The sequence below is a fragment of the Larus michahellis genome, chromosome 8, assembly GCF_964199755.1.
Source record: "Larus michahellis chromosome 8, bLarMic1.1, whole genome shotgun sequence".
Classification (NCBI taxonomy): Eukaryota; Metazoa; Chordata; class Aves; order Charadriiformes; family Laridae; genus Larus; species Larus michahellis.
Window position 1 is genome coordinate 51,858,924 of NC_133903.1, and position 20,196 is coordinate 51,879,119.

Genomic DNA, 20,196 nt, shown 5'->3' on the forward strand with positions numbered 1-20,196 from the left:
GTTTGCAGATTGAACCCACAACTATTAAATCTTCAAGTAGGCGTGCCACAAAGCTGCACTGATTCAGCTCTAATAACCATTTACCAATTCACACTTTTTGAGCAGTTTCTATTAGAAAACAAAGAACGTGTACCATGAGGAGAGAGGTATTTAACACTGCTTTCCCACCTACTGAAACGTGTTTTTTAAATCTGGTCTAACGTGATAGTTTATGAAGGACATGAAGCTTCTATCTGCAAACTTCATTTAATTTCTGCTAGCTCTGTCTGTACGTAAGCAGTTAAAAAGCTTAATATTTTAAATACAATTACTTTTTGTACCATTTTAAGGAACAATAGAGTTTCTTGCAAGAATTTCAGTGTATTGTAATTCAGCACATCCTGAACTTAGATTTCTACAGATTATCCTTCTGGAGGAGCAATCTACACTGTTTATTTAATATGGAAAAAATACCAAGTGATTTAAAAGCATTATATGTAAGGTTATTACTCTAATACCCAAATGAAAAAATAATTTTTTACCCTTAAATTTCTATCTTCCTTAAAGATTCTTATATTCTCAGTATTTTAAGATTAGGACTGAGTAGCTCTTTAAAAGGTGCATATATATTTTATGCATATGGTCTAAAAACCGGGCAAACCAAAATGGATACAGTAGTGGAAAGTAAATTGGTTTCAGGAGCTCTGTAGAGAAAATTCACAGTAAGCCGAAGAAGAACAGCCAGAGAGGCACATCAGGCATTAAGCACTGAGGGGAAAGACAAATTCTTAACGGAATGCAAAGAGGTAAGAAAGAATTTAGCAACCTTTCAAAGAAGGAGCAGAAAGATGAGAGTTAGAGGAAATCTGATTCTGAACTTGCCATTAATGGCTGTATCAAAGGGTCTTTAAACCTGTCTTTAGGTTCTACTAATTACTATAGCGCCCTTTATTTAGGAAAGGAAAAAAAAAAGAAAAAAGCTATGTGCTAGAGTTGGCCAGAGTTGCAGAACTAGGACTTTAAATGATTTCAATGTAAGTCTATCTATGATTTTAATCTAGTAAAATAACGATTTTAATCTAAGGAAACACTCGGTGGCTACCACAGCTTCTGAAGGCTGGATTAGAAAACACTATTTCCACCATGAACACCACAAAGAAACATTGAATTGGTCCACTGTACCTGCTTACCTTTTTAAATGCTTCAGGCATGCATCTGTCCATAAATCTCTTGCAATTCTCGTCAGAATCAGAAAGACCTTTACAGAAAGGAGAGTGCTTTTTTGAAGTATTTTTTTTAAAAAAAATACTTTTTAAGATTACCTCTGGGAATTTGTTGCAAGTTTTTGGGAACACCAACGAAAACCAGCAGTAATAAATGTGCCACTGTTCATTCATAACTGGCATACTTTTTCAGCCACAAAAAGGGGTGAGTCAAGAGAACTTGCCTTTTAGAAATAAGAAGTTTCCCAATGTTCCATGGTTTACAAGTTCTTTAAGCATTATTAGCACTAGAATTATTACTTCAAAGTATATAACTTACACTAACTTCAGAACACTTCTGATGCTTCACAGCCTCCACCCAAAACCTACTCTAAGAACCCACTTTTAACACAGGTTAGAAACAATGAAGCAAACAAGAACCACCTAACAACTTCCATTCTTCCAACAGATTCTAACATCCGTTTAGTCTGCCATCAGGCACGATGAGTAACTGTCTTGCATTCTTTATTGTTTACCGGTTGTTGGGTATGACACTTCCATAACACTCTTAAACCCAGCCAAAGTACTGAATATAGAAAAGTCAAATTCGGGTCTAATGCAGTACAAGCATTTCGCTGGGGAAAAACAACCAGTTATACAAGCGTGGATTTAGATGACAGCTTGTTTTTACGAATGGAAAATAACCAGCACAACGAAAGAAAGAGTCAGTAATTCAGCTCTGAAAAACAGTAATTCCTATAATCATTAGAACATAAAGAAACATGTGCTCCATTTTAAAAAACCTTAAGTAAACAAATTGCTTTAGAGAAAAAAAAAAAGAAACTGACATTCTTTTTACAGCATTGGGTAGAATAGTTCACTGTTAACCACTTTCACAGAGATGTGATCATTCTGCAGGGTGCTAAGTTAACAACTGCAAGATTCATATGGAAGACACAACTGCCCACCATACTGTCTACCAAATCCTTTGAACAGATAATCTTTATATGGGTAGAAAGAGAACTTACCTAGTCTGGCTAGGTATGTGGATGCAATTAGGCACTTGCCTAGAGACTCTTCCCGCTTATAGGGTATGGACCAGTGATCTGTTAAAACTCTGCTCTCCAGTTCATACAAGTTAGTTGTTGGAAACTCAATACCTTCACCGGAGCAATTCCCATTTTCATCATTTTTCTGTGAATAAAAAGGAAGTTCAAGTGAAACAATTTTTATCACTCTCTCCTAGACACTTTAAAGGATTTAGCAGCTTCAGAAAAGCATCTGTGCTTGTAACAAGCATGTCAAATTCTCAAAAACCCTGAGGCTGCTTGTGTTTTTCTAAAGCAGAACTTAATATTTCAATTTGAAGGGATTACATACCTTTATGTATTTCGTGTAGGTGATAACTACTATGTTTACATAACTAATCACTAACTAATTGCCTATTTAAGTGGCAAATCTTGTTCCTTAGCATATCAGATCCTAGAGCCAAGTGATAAGTACTTCCAGTCCCTGTGAGACTGTAGAGTACAAACCTTGATCTTCACAGATCTGCATATTAATCCTCTGTTCAACAACTGCTGCAGAATAAGGAATAGTTTATTCTAAGGGAGGCCAATTTCATCACCCTCTCACCCCATCACATTAAGAAGCACAAGACACTAATCCAGTACATTAGGATTATTTTTTTTACTAGCTAATTTTCTAAAGAAAAATTTACATCTCAAATATAGTCGTCCAACAAGGAAACTACAATTGTCCTGCTCCCAAAGTCAAAATGAGTTACTGGAAAACGTTCTGGAAGACAAACAGGGAAAAAGCAAGCAGATGTCTGCAGCTAAGCTTTACAGTTTTCCTTGCTAGTGCCACTAAACAGCAGCTATTTCTGTGTACAGGCAGAACACAGAATTAGCCCCGTGTTCTTTGCTAAGTGCCATATGAGGTAACTGCCTCAGTAGCATCAAATGAAAGAGTAGAAGAGTTATCCATTTATTTTCTTTTGTTTATTTTTTAACCTCGCATAGATGCTAGCTACCCAATGTGTCAAAGAGTTCACATGGACTAGCTTTCCCTGCCTTCACAAGAGCAGACAACTCAAGCAGGAGAAAGGACAGAATGTCTGGATCAGGCCTGGCTGCAACTGGGAGCAACTGCCAGAGAGGGAGGAAAACACAAGTGCAGTGATGGTAACAAGATCCCCGAGAGAGAAACCAGGGACATGTAGGGAGGAAGGACAAACAGGAAACATGTTCAAGAGATACCAAAAAAAAGAAAAAAAAAAAGAAGACAGTCAGGAAAGTGAACAGAAAGAAATAAACAAAAAAAAAAGAACTGAACTCAGGAGGACATGATATACAAAGAACAAAATCACAAAGAACAAAATCAACGTATGCAGACAAGTGTGCTTCCAGCTCTCTCACTGCACTTGCTATTTGCAGGATTAGATCTGTTTATTAAAAAGTAAGTGTGGCACATTCACTTTCATAATGATTCAAAAATAGTAAGCCAAGGAAACAGCAATTGTATAGAGCTTGCCCTTTAAAGTTCACTGGTGCAGGTGACAATAGCACACAGCGGCTGGACTTACTAACACGTGCTAAAGAGCAGCAGTAGAATTCATAGAAATGGAACACTGCTCAGAAAAAAACCCATATGTCAGTGTTTGGGAAATAAGGTGGACCTTCCCCCAACCCCCTACCAAACATTCAGTCCTAAGTTTGTCATTATGGGAAGTTGTACTTTAACAGACCCGAATGTCAACTTCTGAAACTGTAGTCATCTGATCCAGTGCTGTGCATGGAAGCCTAATGTAATTCACATCTAGCAAACCATGCCCTGTTTAAATACTTCAGGTTTTGGAGAAGAGACGTTTGAGGGTCTAAATGAAAAACATTTAAAAGCAACAGTTTTCTAGGAAATAGCCTGCTGTATTGATTAAACAAACAACAGTTAAGTTTACAGCTTTTGTAAGGGATATCCATCCAGAACACAAAACATTTCCTGTAGAAAATAAATGTGCAGTTTTAAAGAAAACCCTTACAGTAACAGTACGGGATACAATGATTAGTCTAATAAAGTTAGACTGAGTATAATGTAAACACCCAGTTGCTCGGTGTTCAGCGATTTCAGTTCAGCTTAGGCTTGTAGCAACATTTCAATGAATTACAGTAACTGAGCTACGGTTGCTCCAATCCCTGGAGGAAAGCGACCATGTTAAATAAAACTATAGTGTTAGCAACGGACAGTTTAAGAGGTGCAGTCCTTCAACTGTTGCTGAAAAAGTCCACTTGTTGTTCTGCTTCCCCATCTGCATTGAAGCAATGGTGCTCTTTATTTACCTCTTTCCACACAAGCGATTGCCAGTGTCCGTACTACGGAAATTCATAAGGAAAGAGTGAAATAACACATGTTCTTCACTATACATTCAGCTCCCATGAATAAGGGTATTATCATAAATTGCACTAAGGACACATCTGCCCTATTGCTGGATTGAATCCACCAACAATGTAGTAAAAAGATTTTTTTTTTATTATTTTTTTTTAACACAGGAAATAGCAATGAGTGTGGTACTGGGAATATTGCCCTAACAACAACGGGAACTATTTGCACTGAAGGAGCACATCTTTGGCACATTTCACTAATTAGACACAACAACTCTTCTTGCTTGTCAGTTTTCTGCCACTAAAACCCTGCCCAGAAAGTATCAAGTGTAATTATTTATTATTTTTAGAGCATATCACACACAAGTAGCTTCACAGCTACTGTGAAATCTACAACAATCTCAAATAAATGCCCAGTTTAAAACTCAAATTCCTCTTCAAAGCATTAATAAATTTAATACCCTGCTTTTCTTGGAGATTACTGCTATGTTCAGTTTATATTACTGCAGACTGAGTCTTGTTTCTTACAACCTATCCAGTATGAGTTAGTCTCTTGAAGGACTTATTGCTCGTCTCTCATAATTAGGTCCTTCTGAACAAAAAAAATCCCCAAACTATTCACCATCCAACTTTTAAATTGATTTTAAATCTTTAAAGTGAAGGGTTTGTTAAGAGCAGCTGCCGTAGGAAGGTGCAATTCAGCTCTGCTCTTGCGTAACATGATGTTGGCTCGCTAAACAACACAGGCTGAAGCTCTTGCCTGCTCTGCCGACATTCACAAACCCAAGTGAGCTCTGAACAGGTAGCCACAATTAACACATCCTAACTGAGGCACTGGGGATTGTCACTACAGACTCTGCTGACATGGGTCCACAGGCGAAATAAAAGCTTTTAAAGAAAAGAGTATGCTATCCATGAAAGCAAATAGTACACAAAAAAAGTACATCAGCCTCCCAGGAAGTGTTTTTCCATGTTTCTTCTTTGGGGAATTACATGTTTAGTTTGTTTGGTTTTTTTATTTTTTTAAATATACAAACAGAAACTACCTCCCTCCCCTCAAATAGATGACTTAAGAACAGCGTCTGCCAGTTGATGATGACCTAAATCACAACTATTCCAATTCTGGCTGAATAGACTTAATACTGGACTGGCACCTGACACGTTAAGGATTTGTAGAGATATTCTCCAACAACAGAATAGTAAAAAGGCAAAAAAACCCAAATCACCTATTCCCGGCAGCCAACGGGTAATACAAAGATAACTGTCTGAAAGTCTGTAGGAATCAACTGTTTTCTGAAACAGAAAGTCATGGTGCACATCACACATCCCGTGACTATTCTCCCCTTTTGTAGGTGAAGTCTTGAGACCAAAAAACATTTGCTGGCAAACCTTTAACATCATTTTTCATGTCTTCTGATTTATCTCTTATTACACAGAAGCCCTGAAGATCCCCCTTTCTAGCAGTCTGGACTCTTTTGTCTTATTTTCAAGGTGTGAAAATGCAGTTATGTCCAAACATACAGACATGGGCTCCCTAGAGAAATATCCTCAGATGAACAGTCTTAACCACTGATTCAAGACGCTCATTCTGGGGACCTGGCACCTCTCGGAGCTGTTTGCAAGGCTGAATAAACAAAAATTGTTAAATATCTGATCAATAAAACATTGCGTAACTCTGTAATATAAAACTTTCCATGGAAGACTAACACAGAACAAAGATTAGCCCTCACACAAAAAGTGAAATACAAATTAACTTTAATTGCCAAAAGGTCACAGTTCAAAGCTTCAAAATGTATTCTTGCAGTATTCAGCTAATTAACTCATCAAACACTGTTTAACTAAAGCCACTGACGTTTACCATACCAGTCACTTTACATAAAATAACAAGGAGTTTAAGAATGTGTTTTGATGCTAATTGTCAGTCTTAGTAATGAAATTACAGTCAAATTATAATTTAAATTTGTAAATTTGTTTTGATAGATGGCTACCAACAGAATTTATTATCACCAGAGCTAAGAGGCTCACATTATGTACTCTTGAATCTAGTATAACTTACAAAACAGAATCCCAAAGTCGTGTTTCCTTCAACAAGCAACAGGATCAGACTTTTCTAAGGCACCAGCAGATCAAGCAGTTCCCTTCACTCTAATGCCTCTCTAGTAAGTGATTTTCACAAAATGACCACTGTTTTCTAGCCAAGAAAACACATTTTTGATGCTTCAGTGTTTTGTTTAAAAAAAAAAAAACAAACAGCAAACAATTTTGTTACTATGCACCTACAAACAGGACCAAATTTAATTGCTCTGAAAAGTAGTAATGAAAAACCTGCTTAGAGACAGAACTAGAAGCCAAAAATTCTAGGTCCACCTTTCAGTTTTTAATCACAGACATACTAAGCAATAATGAGGAAATACATTTTTCAGTGCTTCAGCTTCCACAGCTGTAAAGCATCTACAGCGATACCTCCCCCTGCCAGTGCATGCTGATGCACCATTCACTACCATTTGCAAAGTACTGGGAGATGCTGAAGTGGAGGGAATGTGAGACAAATACATCAAATACCCATAAAAACAGATCAGAGAGCAGAGAATGCTCTATTATGTCCATCAATTTGTGGGAGAAGCTATGAATCCTGAAGTCATGACTTGACAGTCCCTCTATCTGCCAGACTACTGATTAAAGCAGCTTTTACTTTCATGCCTGGATGTCAATTCTTTTTCCTTTTAATTAACTCCTAAAAGGAGGACATTCTATTACCTAGAACTGAACCACAGGGGTAAGAATTTAAAGGCTTTCAAATAAATCAAAGCTACCACCTTGCACTTACACTTGAACACACTAAGTATGAGGTATTGAGTGTTTAAAAAAATTGTTACTTTTTCATACCTGTAACCTACTTGCTTTTTATAAACTGCTACTCCAGGAGCTTAAAGAGCTTCTTTAAACTCATGTTAAGTGGCAGACAAGGGAACAAAACTGAAGAGTATTTCCCAGTTACCTGTTCTTGCCATCAGATCAAACTCACTCAACCCACATTGCTAAGAGCAAGCTTGGTATCCTTTTACAAATATGACGATATCAATAAGCGTTAGAAAATGGCATCGTATATGGAATTTCCACATTAGGTTTGTTATTTGGCAATAAGAAAACCCACTGTGATTTCCTAAATGTTTTACTGACACTATAGACATTTATGTGGGAAGTAAACTACTGTTTAACTGTTCTAAGTCCTAAACAGAATCCACAGAATAATATCTGTATGCAAAATTTCTGAGAACAACGATAGATAGGAATGTTTTCTGTTATTTATGTTCTGCTACGAGAAAGTGAGCTAGTTGGGGAGATATATGGATGTTTTATTCTTTTTGCAGAGAAATTAAGCTCTTTGGTTCAAATTTTTTCTATGCACTACTTTACACAAGCAAATGTGTTCTTGTCAGAAGAAAAAAATATTAGTATTTCATCATGCTGGTGTAAAGAAATGACTGCAGCCTATCACTACAGGAAAATAAATCTTATGTTACAGACTGCAACCAACTGAAGCTGATTTGGACTCCCACCTCACCATAATGACATCCTAAGCAAATTCTCATTTATTTAGTGAAAGTTCTCACAGCAAGTTTTGGACACTGACCTTAACTAAGAGTAGTACAAACGCACTATCAAAAATGCATGGTTAAACTAAACCTTTCTTAGTAGTTGTAAGGGATTATAACCCTTTACAACCACAATCAACGACAAAAATCCCATGACGCCTCCCCCTTCCACCACCTCTCACAACCAAGAACTGTGTAGGACTGGGAATAGGAACACAATATGAATTTAAAAATAAAAATACATTCAGCAAAGCTAGAAATTAACTAGGATTTTCTAAAACCATTGCTTGTACTCACGTCCCTGATTTCCAGGGTGATGGCGGGATGTTACTAAGCAATATTCCCCAATGCACTTGCCTAGTTGTTCAGAGATAAACACAGTACTAAGCATTACAGCAGAACAAAATAACTAAGGCTCTGTAAAAATCACATTTGTGTTAAAAGATTTATTTAACTTAAAAAAAGAGGAATATCTTTGCCCTTTAATACTACTATAACAGTAGATTCCACTGCAGTGGAATCTGAGACATACAGATTTGTTACAACCACTTTTGGCAAGGTATTTTAAAGTTTGATAACCAGTTGTAGGCCAGGGAGAGGTCATGGAAAGCCCTGTTAAGAGTGCCATTCATAAGGACCCAAGGAAAACATGCTTATCTTGCACGTGTTTTCAGTATCGTCTGTGGTTTTATTTAAAAAACCTATTCTATTAGCATAACCACTAACAGCCAGACTCTGAGTTGATACTATTTTTCCTCCCAAGTCTCGAGTTTTCATAAGCACAAAACCCCATGCTTATTTCCAAATAACTCAAAATAACTTTGTGTGGTATCAGATAAACATTGTGCTTTAATACAATAAAAAAATAAATCACAAATGCTTAGCATTTCAGTACCTAAAACTAAGTCAATACTTCTATCTCCCCTTGCCAAAACACCAGGCATTAATAGAGAAGTGCTGCAGAAACACTAGTTAAAGTATTTATTATAACATTTTAGTGACAAAAGGTCAGGCTCTGGAAGGGAGAATTAATTCAGTAACACTGCTAAACACTCACCTATGCTTCTGTTCTATGGATGCATACTGATGTATAGTGAGACACAAACTAGAACTGACAAAGCAGATGACAACAAGCTTGAATTCAAGTTCTACAATGTATTATTACAAAATTGTGATTAACTAATAGGAAAAAAATCTTTAAATGCCTCTTGAGACCGCTCTGCTGGGCATCAGAACTGCTGTAAAGTAGTAAGCAGGAAGATCAAGTGGCAAAAACCATTGTGTACATTAGCTTTGTAAAATTTATTTTAATTTGGTTCATGAAGCATAACTGAAACATACATACCAAAACTATTCCTATGGCAGCACAAATAAGTGTTCTTTTTCAAAATAAGAGCTTACAAAAGAAACAGGCACTTCCTTTCCATCTTTGCCCTCCTCACACAAAGAGCTACTTGTTCCTTAATCCAAAAGCAATCCAAATGATTTGCTGGAATTAACTTCTAACACTGGCTAATTTGTTTTTATTCTCATTCTTCCTCAGTATTTCACTTCCTTATTAAACAGCTGCCACAGAATAGCACTGTAAACTGGGAAGATGACCAGAAAATGCCTCCAGAGAACATTATATCAAAGACACTTCCTGCCCAGCTGAGAAATTGGCTACACAGAGCTAGCTGTCTCTACCTCCACTGACCCCACAGGCACCACCTTCACTGATGAACCAGTAACTATAAACTGGTAGTCTCAGTCTGAAAAATTACTCTGACAATCAAATTACATGACAATGGATTTATAAATTATTCGAAACAAAGCTTACATTGAAAATTAACCAACTGCACTTCCCAGTATTATCCCTATTTCCCCTAACTTCATGTAGCATCTCTATTACTCTGTGTTATATCGAGAATGAAAACCAGGGTATTTTCTTTCAAAAGCCAAGATAGCATTAACATAATCAGAATCTAAATAGAGGTCCTAGACCAGGGCCACTAATTTTTGAAAACAGTGATGCTGAAAACCAGGACTGCTAAAATACTAATGCCACTTGACATTCTGATGGCACCCAGCCAGGGAGTCAATGCCAGAATCCACCACAGAGCTTTATTTGATTGCTTAATTGTTTTACGAGGCCAATTCCTAGACAAGCCACACTGTAACACTTCCACACGAGAATGCCAGAAATACTCACTTTTGCAGTGCTCAACACTACTTACAAAACAGAAGACTGACTTTAAATTTATAAAATTGTAGCGTGAAATCCATCTAATTTGCTCGAAGGCTTTTTTTGTCTTTAAATAAATACAGCTCCTTCCATTCAAGGATCAAAGAACTTCTCAAGGCTGATGTCTGTGGTACTGCTAATAAAGCACACACCATTATCCTCATTTTACACACTAGAAGCTAAAACAGAGGTTAAGTTACACACCCACTGTGATGCAGCACATCTGTGGCAGAACTGCCTTCAGTACTGAGCTTTAATAATGAGGAGAGACAGGGTTTTGGACACACCAGTTCTGCAGCATGACTAGTGAGAATGTTCCCGGCACTGTTACTCACTACAGTTGCTGGTCTGTTTCTTTTATAAAATCCCCTTCTCTTGAAATCAAACAGCACCTCTAAAAGCAATCTTGGACAAGTTTTATTATAAACTTTATCTAGTAAAACCTGGCACATATGACCTTTTGATCCAGTTCAACTGAAAAAAAAAAACCAAACCAAAAATCAAAAGAGCACATGCTAAAGGAGACAGAAATAGCTAGAAGGTAATATAATCCGTTAATCACAATTTACCCAAAAGGTCATAGTAATGACTCTCAGGAGCTGTTTAAAAACAAATCAAGATAATTTTAGTAAAGGTTACGCAAACCGTTGCTATATGTTCAATACTGTTAGTCTAAGTTGGTTCCTACCCCTTACTGCAGTTTTAGGTTCTCTGGTCACAATCCCCACATTCATTTGGCCTGCTCTTCTTCATCCAATTCCCCCCCAACTCATGAAAGTCAGCACTTGTGACACTCATGGTAATTCATGGATACACTGACAGACACTGTCATCACATCGGTTTATAGTCTTATCTTAAATTATAAGGATTTAGCAGCAGTTCATAAAACAGCTTATCTGTCAGTCATATGAAAAGATGAGTATGCCATCCTTCCACTCCCCCGACTCAGCAAAGAATCACGCTGTAAAAATCTGTACGTTCCCTAAGGAACAAACTCAGAAATCCCAGATTCTTGCCAAAATGCACTTACAAATTTTACTTAAGCTGACAGACATAAACATATTAATTATGTCAAACAGGCAAAGACACCTCTTGCAAAAGCAGGTGATTTCAGACTACCAAAGTGGTTTGGCACTACACTGGGCAAAACTTCAAACCAACTGTAAACCTAAAGCAGAACTTTCTGATTTTTCAGAAGACAATCGAATGTTAAAGCCACCTTTGTATTTCCAAACCTGTCTGCCCTTTTTCTTTTAATGAGTTAAGCATGGCCATGCGAACAGCATCAACTCCAGAGATACACTGCAGCTACTAACGTAAAACTGAATCAACTGTACGCTCCTGGGAAGACATTTACCTGCTGCAACTGAAGTTTCAGCCCTTGGGAAAATGAATTTACGTATGTCTTCATCTCAAGTCTCAAAAATAAAGCACACAGCACGCGTTGAGCCAGCGCATAGCAGCTGTCTTGCTTCCAGGCCAGTTATTCCGAATTCAGGCTTCTGTAACACTTCCAGACACCCCTGAAGACCAGCAGTCTGGACCACTGAGAGAGGATTCACACTGGTTTTACTGTCTTATCTAAAGAAAACATGTTTTTACTGGCATATGTATCTGGTCGCTGTGCTATTCTCAAAGAAAAGCAACAGACAAGCCTTGCTTTGATCAACATGCTTACTGAGCAGAACAGATTCTAACATTATGTAATAGAAACCAAATAAGCATATGCAAACATAATGGCTTCATTACTGATTAGGGAAAATGTAAAGTGTTTAATCATTCATAAATCTATTCTTATATGCATAGTAAACTGTACTCGGCCAAAAAAAGACCGTAAATACAAAGTACAGACCTGTTACACACACGTTTGAGACTGACTAAAGCTTTCTTCTGATTTTTGAATTAAAAAAAAATCCTAACTTTTGTTCATGAAGATTACTAGACTGGAAAATTTTATTCAGGGGAACATTTCTAATAATTGTGCTCTTTTAATTTATACGTTCATGTACATTGCTGATATATAAAATCCAAAAATTAAGCCTAGAAATCTAACACACTACCTCCCCACTACATAAAAGTTAAAACTGGTACTATGATGAGAAGGAGAAATACACACTCTAAGAGCTGTTAGAGAGAGAGATGATACTGAGGAAGGTAAACAGAGATACTATCTTGTGATAATTCAGATGTTATGGGGTACAATACATTTCAACATAATGTATACGACTACAGTGAATAATACAGCTATTTGTGCAATGGCTTTCTGTACAGCTTCAAATGCCGTAAGCTTGTGCTAAATGGAAAACTACCTGCTCATTAACCACCTAAATAATAGCTGTAGTTTATTAAATGTAGTTCTAGATCACATTTAAAGAATAAAAAAACCCTCAAGAACGGATCGTGTATCGCTTTTCCCCCTTTTATAAAATATATGTCAAAAGCTGCTAAGTTGTACTGCAACATTTGACAAGTAAACACAGGCAACAATTCCAAGTTATAAGATTTTTACAGGTACTCTTGTACTACAAAAATATTGGTTTGCATACACATGCAGGAGTTGACTGATGCCCATATGCAAATTAATCCAATTACTAAATTGCAGCCTGAATTTACATAAAGTTTCATGTAGCAAGATACTTCAGTCCTTCTGAAATGCCTACTTTGTGGATTCACAGCCATTTGCCTATATTGAAATGTTTTGGTTTCTCTCCTGTGTGTTAACAAGGACACAAGTCAAATCAAACAAGAACATGAGTGGCAAAGGAAACTATAATGCGTAAGTAAGTTCGATCAGACATACAAGCTGAAATAACAGGGGAAAAAATCCTCTTAGTCAGAGTTGTCAGTGTCATTTGTAATAGGAACAGGAGGGGGAAAAAAAGTGCTTCTCTGAAGTTTACACTGACAGCTTCTCTTGAAATGTCACACTGACAACCCAGATTGTCCCAACCATAACTATATCTGACAGGAAAATCCACCCTCTTGATGGCTGTAGAGATTTGAATACAAACAGGCAGAACTCTCACTCCCAACCCTTCAAAGCAAAGGATAGAAACAAATTCCCTATTGCTTCAATCAGTGAAGTTACACAGCGACTCCCCTTCTGCACAGCACACACACCGTCCCACAGACCACCTCACTCCACAAGCACACATCATCAGCTTATACGAGCTAAGGATCTAACCCAGTTAATTCAGTAAACAGGATCACATGTCTTTATTCTGCAGGACTGGACTTCAATATACTTGAGAGTATGGATATGAATGATCTGTGCAAACGTAGCTATGTACAAGAAGGTATGTGCATGTATTTTCCATATACATTTTTACAGATACATACACACACACAGTTTTATTCACAAGCTCAGGCACCCGCTATTGGCCACTTCTTGAGACAGACATTACACAAGGTGGCCATTTGGTAACACACAGCAGGGCTGTTCTTCTGTTGTTGCCCCCATGAGCTCCATAGCCTGGACACTATTAATTAACTCTTTTCATAGGAGCACTCTGAGAAGTTCTGGAAAAAAGACCTGGAAGAGGAGAAGGCTTTACAGGTAAGTGCTACAAAACTGTTCCAGGCAGCAGGGAAAATGCCATATCTGCTGGCTGAGGACTTCACAGTTCTGGAAGAGGATGGAAGAGAGAAGAGAAAAAGGCAGACAAGGAGGAAGGAGAGAAATTGGGAAAGGCTGGCGTTCTCCAGCACTTCTATCTACTTCAGGTCCACTTTAGAACACAGCTATAATTACGTTATGAATTAAAGCCTTTGTTCTGAAAAATCAAAGAATCATACAATGATTTGGGTGGGAAAGGACCTTTAAGATCACCTAGTTCCACCCCTTGCCCTGAGCATGGGCACCTCCCACTAGACCGAGTTGGTCAAAGCCCCGTCCAGCCTGGCCTTGAACACCTCCAGAGATGGGGCAGCCACAGCTTCCCTGGGAAACCTGGGCCAGGGTCTCACCACTCTCAAAGTGAAAAATTTCTTCCTGATATCTAATGAAAATCTACCGTCTTCCAGTGTGAGGCCATTACCCCTCGTCCTATCACTACATGCCCTTGTAAAGAGTCCCTCTCCAGCTTTCTTGTAGGCGCCTTCCAGATACTGAAGCTCGCTGTATTTGTATTTCTGAATTTATGCTTAGCTTACCCGAATAACACTGTATGCAAAGTAACACCAAGACCCCACTTTCCTTCACATTGTGCAAACAGTTAAGAAAATATTAGATAGTCATTAGTCACTCGGATTATGCAAGAAGGCATGAGAGGGGGAAGAGTGAAAATAAATAAATAAATCCTACGGTAGCCACACATTCCTAGAATGCCAAGGAGAAGCCCGGGTGCTCTTCACCTTGCAGCGATCGCAACGGACAGCCACTGCCGGGCACCGACGGGGAGGGCGGTGGGAGAGAAGCCGCCGGCCCGTGTGGTGGCGGCCCGCGGGGACCCTCCCCGTCACGCCCGCAGCCGGGAGGCTCCCGGGGGAGCTCCCACTCGCCCCGCCGCTGACAGGAGGCCGCCCCCGGGGCAGCCCGCCCGGGGCAGGCCGCGGCTCACCTCGGTCTCCACCACTTCGTGGTAGGCGGGCGGCGGGTCGAAGCCACCTCCTCCTCCTCCACCGCCGTCCCCGTCGCCGCCGCGGGGGCCCTGCCCGCCGGCGGGGGAGCCGTGCCCGCCCGGCGGGCCCTGCCCGCTCTCCATGGGCTCGTAGCCGCCGTAGTGGAGGCCGGGCCGCTCGTTGGTGAGCAGCGCCACGGCCTCGTTGATGTCGTTCTTGGCCAGGCGCAGGGCCTTGCGGATGGCGGCGGCGTCCGAGAAGCCCATGCAGAGCAGCGTGGTCATGTGCTGCTCCTCCTCGCTCTCCATGGCCGGGCCTGGGGGGGAGAGGAGGGGGCCGGGAACCGAGGGGCCGCCGGGGCTCAGGCGCTGCCCGCCCCGCCCGCCGCCATGTTGACGGCAGCGCCGCTCCCCTCAGCCGCCGCCGCCGCCCCCCCGCGCGCGCCCTCGCACACACACGCGCTCCCCCTCCGCCCCGCCCTCAGCCCGGAAGCGGCGGACCGAAGCCCGGCTGGGGACCGCACGCCAGGCCCGCGTCACGTGAAGGAGGAGCAGCGCGGGCATGAATGGAGTGTCAGGGGAGCGGGGGGGGGAGAGGAATGCGAGGGAGCGGCCGTCGCCATAACAACGGGCGCGGGCGGGCGTGGCCGGCGAGGGTCACGTGAGGGGGGAGAGGCGTTGCCAGGGCAACGGGACCCCGGCCGGAGGGTCGGGCCTGGCTGCGGCCTGGCGGTGCCTCAGCGGCCGGGCCGCCTCCTGCCCGCGGCCGGCGGTTTAATCACGGCACTTTGGTAAAGCCTGCGGCAGCGTTTCCCACAGCGTCCTCCTGGAGAAAACGGCTGCTCGTGGCTTGGGCGGGAGCACTGTTCACGTGGTGAAAAACTGGCTGGAGGGCCTGGCCCAGAGAGTGGTGGTGAATAGAGTTAAATCCAGTTGGCGGCTGGTCACGAGTGGTGTTCCCCAGGGCTCGGTACTGGGGTCGGTGCTGTTTAATATCGTTATCAACGAGCTCGATGAGGGGATCGAATGCACCCTCAGTAAGTTCACAGGGGACACCAAGTTGGGCAGGAGGGTAGGGAGGCTCTACAGAGGGAGCTGGAGAGGCTGGATTGATGGGCCAAGGCCAATGGTATGAGGTTCAACAAGGCCAAGTGACGGGTCCTGCGCTTGGGTCACAACAACCGCATGCAGCGCCACAGGCTTGCGGCAGAGGAGCTGGAGAGCTGCCTGGCAGAAAAGGACCTAAGGGTATTGGTAGACAATTGGCTGAGTATGAGCCAGCAGTGGGCCCAGGTGGCCAAGAAGGCCAACAGCATTGTGGTGTGTATCAGAAACAGCGTGGCCAGCAGGACTGGGGCAGTGATTGTCCCCCTGTACTCGGCACTGGTGAGGCCCCACCTCGATACTGTGTCCAGTTTTGGGCCCCTCATGACAAGACACTGAGGTGCTGGAGTGTGTCCAGAGAAGGGCAACGAAGCTGGTGAGGGGTTTTGGAGCACAAGTCTTGTGAGGAGCGGCTGAGGGTGCTGGGGGTGTTCAGCCTGGAGAAAAGGAGGCTGAGGGGAGACCTTATCGTTCTGTACAACAAACCAAAAGGAGGTTGTAGCAAGGTGGGGGTTGGTCTCTTCTCCCAAGTAACAGGCAATGGGACAAGAGGAAACAGCCTCAAGTTGCACCAGGGGAGGTTTAGATTGGATATTAGGAAAAAAATTCTTCACAGAAAGGGTTGTCAAGCATTGGAACAGGCTGCTGAGGAAAGTGGTGGAGTCCCCATCCCTGGAGGTATTTAAAAGATGGGTAGACGTGGTGCTGAGGGACATAGTTTAGTGCTGAACTTGGCAGTGTTAGGTTAAGGTCCCTTCCAATCTAGACAATTCTACGATTCTCTTACTGGTGAATAAGTAAGGCCGCAGCACGGACGGTGCGGTAGTGGCTGGGCTGTCACAGCGAAAGATGAATAAGCCTGGTGGGTGGAGTTGGGCAAGGCGGGAAAGCGGGCAGGGGCTGGGGTCTGTGGGCAGGGAGGGAGCTGCTCCGACAGGTGTCCTCTGAGGTGATGAGTTTCAATTTTAAGGCAAAATGAAGTCCTGGTCCCTGCCAAAGGCTCCTATGCTGCCTGCAGTTGTGGGTGGCAGCCAGGCAGTGAGTCCTGGGATGGAGGAGGTGAGTGGCAGTGTTTTGGGCCTGCCCGAGTGGAGGATGTGGTTCACAGGAGTAACCAAGAGGTTACTGACTGACTGCAGGCTGAGCACGCTGCCGGTCAGGCCAGCTTCCAGATGATTTCTCTGCAGAAATGTGTTCTTTAGGTGTATAATACAGCAAAGAGAGATGCAAATCCATGCAATATGAAGCAGAGTGCGATCAGCAAAACAATTTAAAAATTGCCGGTGACCAAAGCAGAAAATAAATTGTCTATATTTCTCAAACACATTTAGCAAACTCTGGTACTGCATGAAAGTCAGTAGATCTGGATGTCCTGGCAGTCTCCCAGGCAACATTTATCACCTTGTTTTAACAATGTTTTTACTATGTCCAGAGAAGAGGAGGAAGGAGGAAACAGATAAAAGATTTGTCAAGATCAGTGCTGGTATCTGCATATATGCATACATTTGTCTTTGGAGGCTCATGTTTTCCAGCAAACTATTTTGTGTTAACAGTGGCTGACATCACTGAAAACACTGGGGTTAGGAATCTATAAACAGCTGTCTGAAGCCTTAGATACAAATCACATTCAGTGTAAAGGAAACTTTCAAGTGTAGGGGACACCCAACAGTATTTAGGTGTCTAACCTATGTGGACTTTCAGAGCTCGGTGTCCGTCTCCGCTTCTGAGTTTGTAGAAAGAGACAAACTGATGGATCAGTCTGTTGAACCGTCAAGGTTTTGGGTTAATTTTTAGATTGCAGTATGCCACTAGTGCTCTTATATTCCTTATATACTGACCCAAAAGGTAATCATGACTCCTTCATCTTGCCTATTCATCTCTGATTATTTTTTTTCTGTAGGCTGACATTCAGTGGAATGGAGGTAATGTGCATGAGACTCTCAGCTTCAGCTTCTGGACCTAAGGAAGGTCTTTCATTCACGCTGATCTCCAATTATAGAAGAAACTGTTATGGCTCAAGCTTGGCAGCCTTCAGAAACATTCCAGCACTTCAGATGCATTCAATTAATATGCTGAATATTGACTCGTTGCTTGCTCACGTGACCAACATTTAAATTACACTTTCTCATTTTTGAAGCATACTATAATTAATGGTTTAATCCTCACAGCCTGATGAAGTCAGTTGGCATCATTTTCCCCTACTAATGGAAGAAAAGTTTGTAGGAAAAAGTAATATATTTTATTAGATGTCATTATTGCTTTCAGGTTTATTTCAAGGAAGTGCTCCTGTAAATTTGCACTGAGCTAACTAATGAAAACATACCAAAGGTAATGGAGGAATTGACTGTAATCCCAGGTGACTAAGAAAGAAGAGAATGCTTTACCGTTAAGTTACTTGTGCTCTATAGTGCAGCTATCCTGAAGGACGTTTGAAGGGCATTTGAACTTACCAATACGTAAGGTAACCAATGCGTACCACCACTTGGATGCAGCAGCTCAACATAACTTTGACAGGTCCCAAAGTTAGTTTTTACAGACTGCCCTGACAGCATCTCTCTTGAGACTGCTTAAAGGACAAGATCATATCATCCAGCTTAGTGAAGAAATGGCTGCACGTTTTTCTAGAAGTTTTTCATCCTGGAAGTCCCATTTTGCAAATGTTTTTTATGCATTGTTGCTTCAAGAAAGGTTGCAGGGAGAAGCACAGCAAACTTGTCTAACTGAGAACAAGAAAAGCAGCCAGAGAGGCTTTCCCGATGGGGCACCAGGAGGTGCAAGGAGACAAGGCAAAGAAAGAAATTGAAGAGGGGAGCAAATATCCTCAAGGTCTGCCTTTGGATAACTTGAAGTTTGTGCCTGTGTAGTTGCCAGTTTGATGGGACACATGTTTACTAGTTATTCGATCACATCACTTGATGGAAGGTAGTTACTTTCTACAGAATGCATCATATGTGTATCCTGAAGCATGTCTGGACACGAGGAACCCCTGTGTTACAGAAAAGAGGTGTTCTGGAACAGGAACTACTGTTTTGGTAAGTGCTTATGCTGTGACATTGAATGTGGCTTTTTGGGTTGACCATGGCGTTGCCAGGTAGCCTAAAAATAGAGTCTGATGGAGAATTACAATGGCTTCTGCAGGGATGTTACAGTAGGAGTGTTCGGTTAATTTGTCTTTTTAACTGAAAAGGCTTTTATGGTTTTCTACATAAGCCTGTGTTTAAGCCAGCCCTGTGTTTACAGCGCTCTCACTATTTAAACAGCAAATGCAGCATTTTCCCTCGAAGACAAACAGCTGTATTGTTCTGGTGGAACCTATACATGCAGCCAAACTAAGAGGTGACTCCCTGGCTTGTTGAACTTGAAGATTTCCCTTGTTGTTTACAGATGTTGGGGAATGCCAACTGAAACCTCGGATGTAATTGGAAAACATCCTTTGCCATCCTGATTTCGCTTCCCTGTGTGTTGTACCTTCTGTGCCACGATTGTTACATACATACTTAGAGACTTTGATAGAAGGGAATGTAAAGTTTATTATGTTGCCACCAAATCTTCAATTTCATGTATATGTTTTAATCAGGATAAAAGAGTATCTTTTTCATATTTTATTAGAAGTACCATAGGAACGTATTACCAAGGGAAGCTTAGTATGAGCTAAAACTTACTCTTCATAAATCTTTTATAAATAATGACTAAATATGGAAAATCAGGACAAAATTTAATTACAGCACTCCACCACTATATGGTACATAAGCAGAGAAGGAGTTTTATGAAAACTGGAGTTACAGTAGCTGGACGAAATTCCTCTGCAGTTGCTGTATGAATGAGGAGTGTTTGTGTGCCTGTATGAAACCCAGCTCCTTCATTTGGAAGAGCTCACTGATGTTAGTGGTTTGGGATTAGGCACCTAATATAGTTGGATCTCATGATGATAAGAAGAGGCTTCTGTTCTATCTGCCAGATGAACAGAAACACTCTCCACAGGCTGCAAGGTAAATGCTTTTTTGTAGACTTGAATTAGATTAACAGAAGAGGCAGAAAAGCAAATGGTATTGTCTTGCAGGAAATATCATCATCACCCAACAGAGACAAGAAGGTAACTTGCTGGTGAGAAATATCTTGTCCCTGTACCCCTGAACATATCACTGACAAGAG

At 41.3% G+C, this 20,196-nt stretch overlaps 1 protein-coding gene across 5 annotated transcripts in view; it reads right to left on the reverse strand.

Annotated features, from left to right (window-relative positions):
• Positions 1–15,379, reverse strand: part of USP24 (ubiquitin specific peptidase 24) — a 64,283-nt gene extending 48,904 nt beyond the window's left edge. For 3 of the 5 annotated variants that reach the window (XM_074598881.1, XM_074598880.1, XM_074598879.1), the window contains exons 1-3: positions 14,941–15,378; positions 2,210–2,375; positions 1,170–1,237 (exon numbers count right to left, since the gene is read on the reverse strand). In XM_074598881.1, coding sequence (XP_074454982.1) covers positions 1,170–1,237; positions 2,210–2,375; positions 14,941–15,249 — 543 coding nt within the window. In that variant the 5' untranslated portion in view covers positions 15,250–15,378. Of the gene's footprint in view, positions 1–1,169; positions 1,238–2,209; positions 2,376–11,738; positions 11,867–14,940 lie in introns of those variants that run through there. The other 2 variants (XM_074598878.1, XM_074598882.1) reach the window with 2 other exon arrangements.
• Between the last annotated feature and the right edge of the window lie 4,817 nt (positions 15,380–20,196).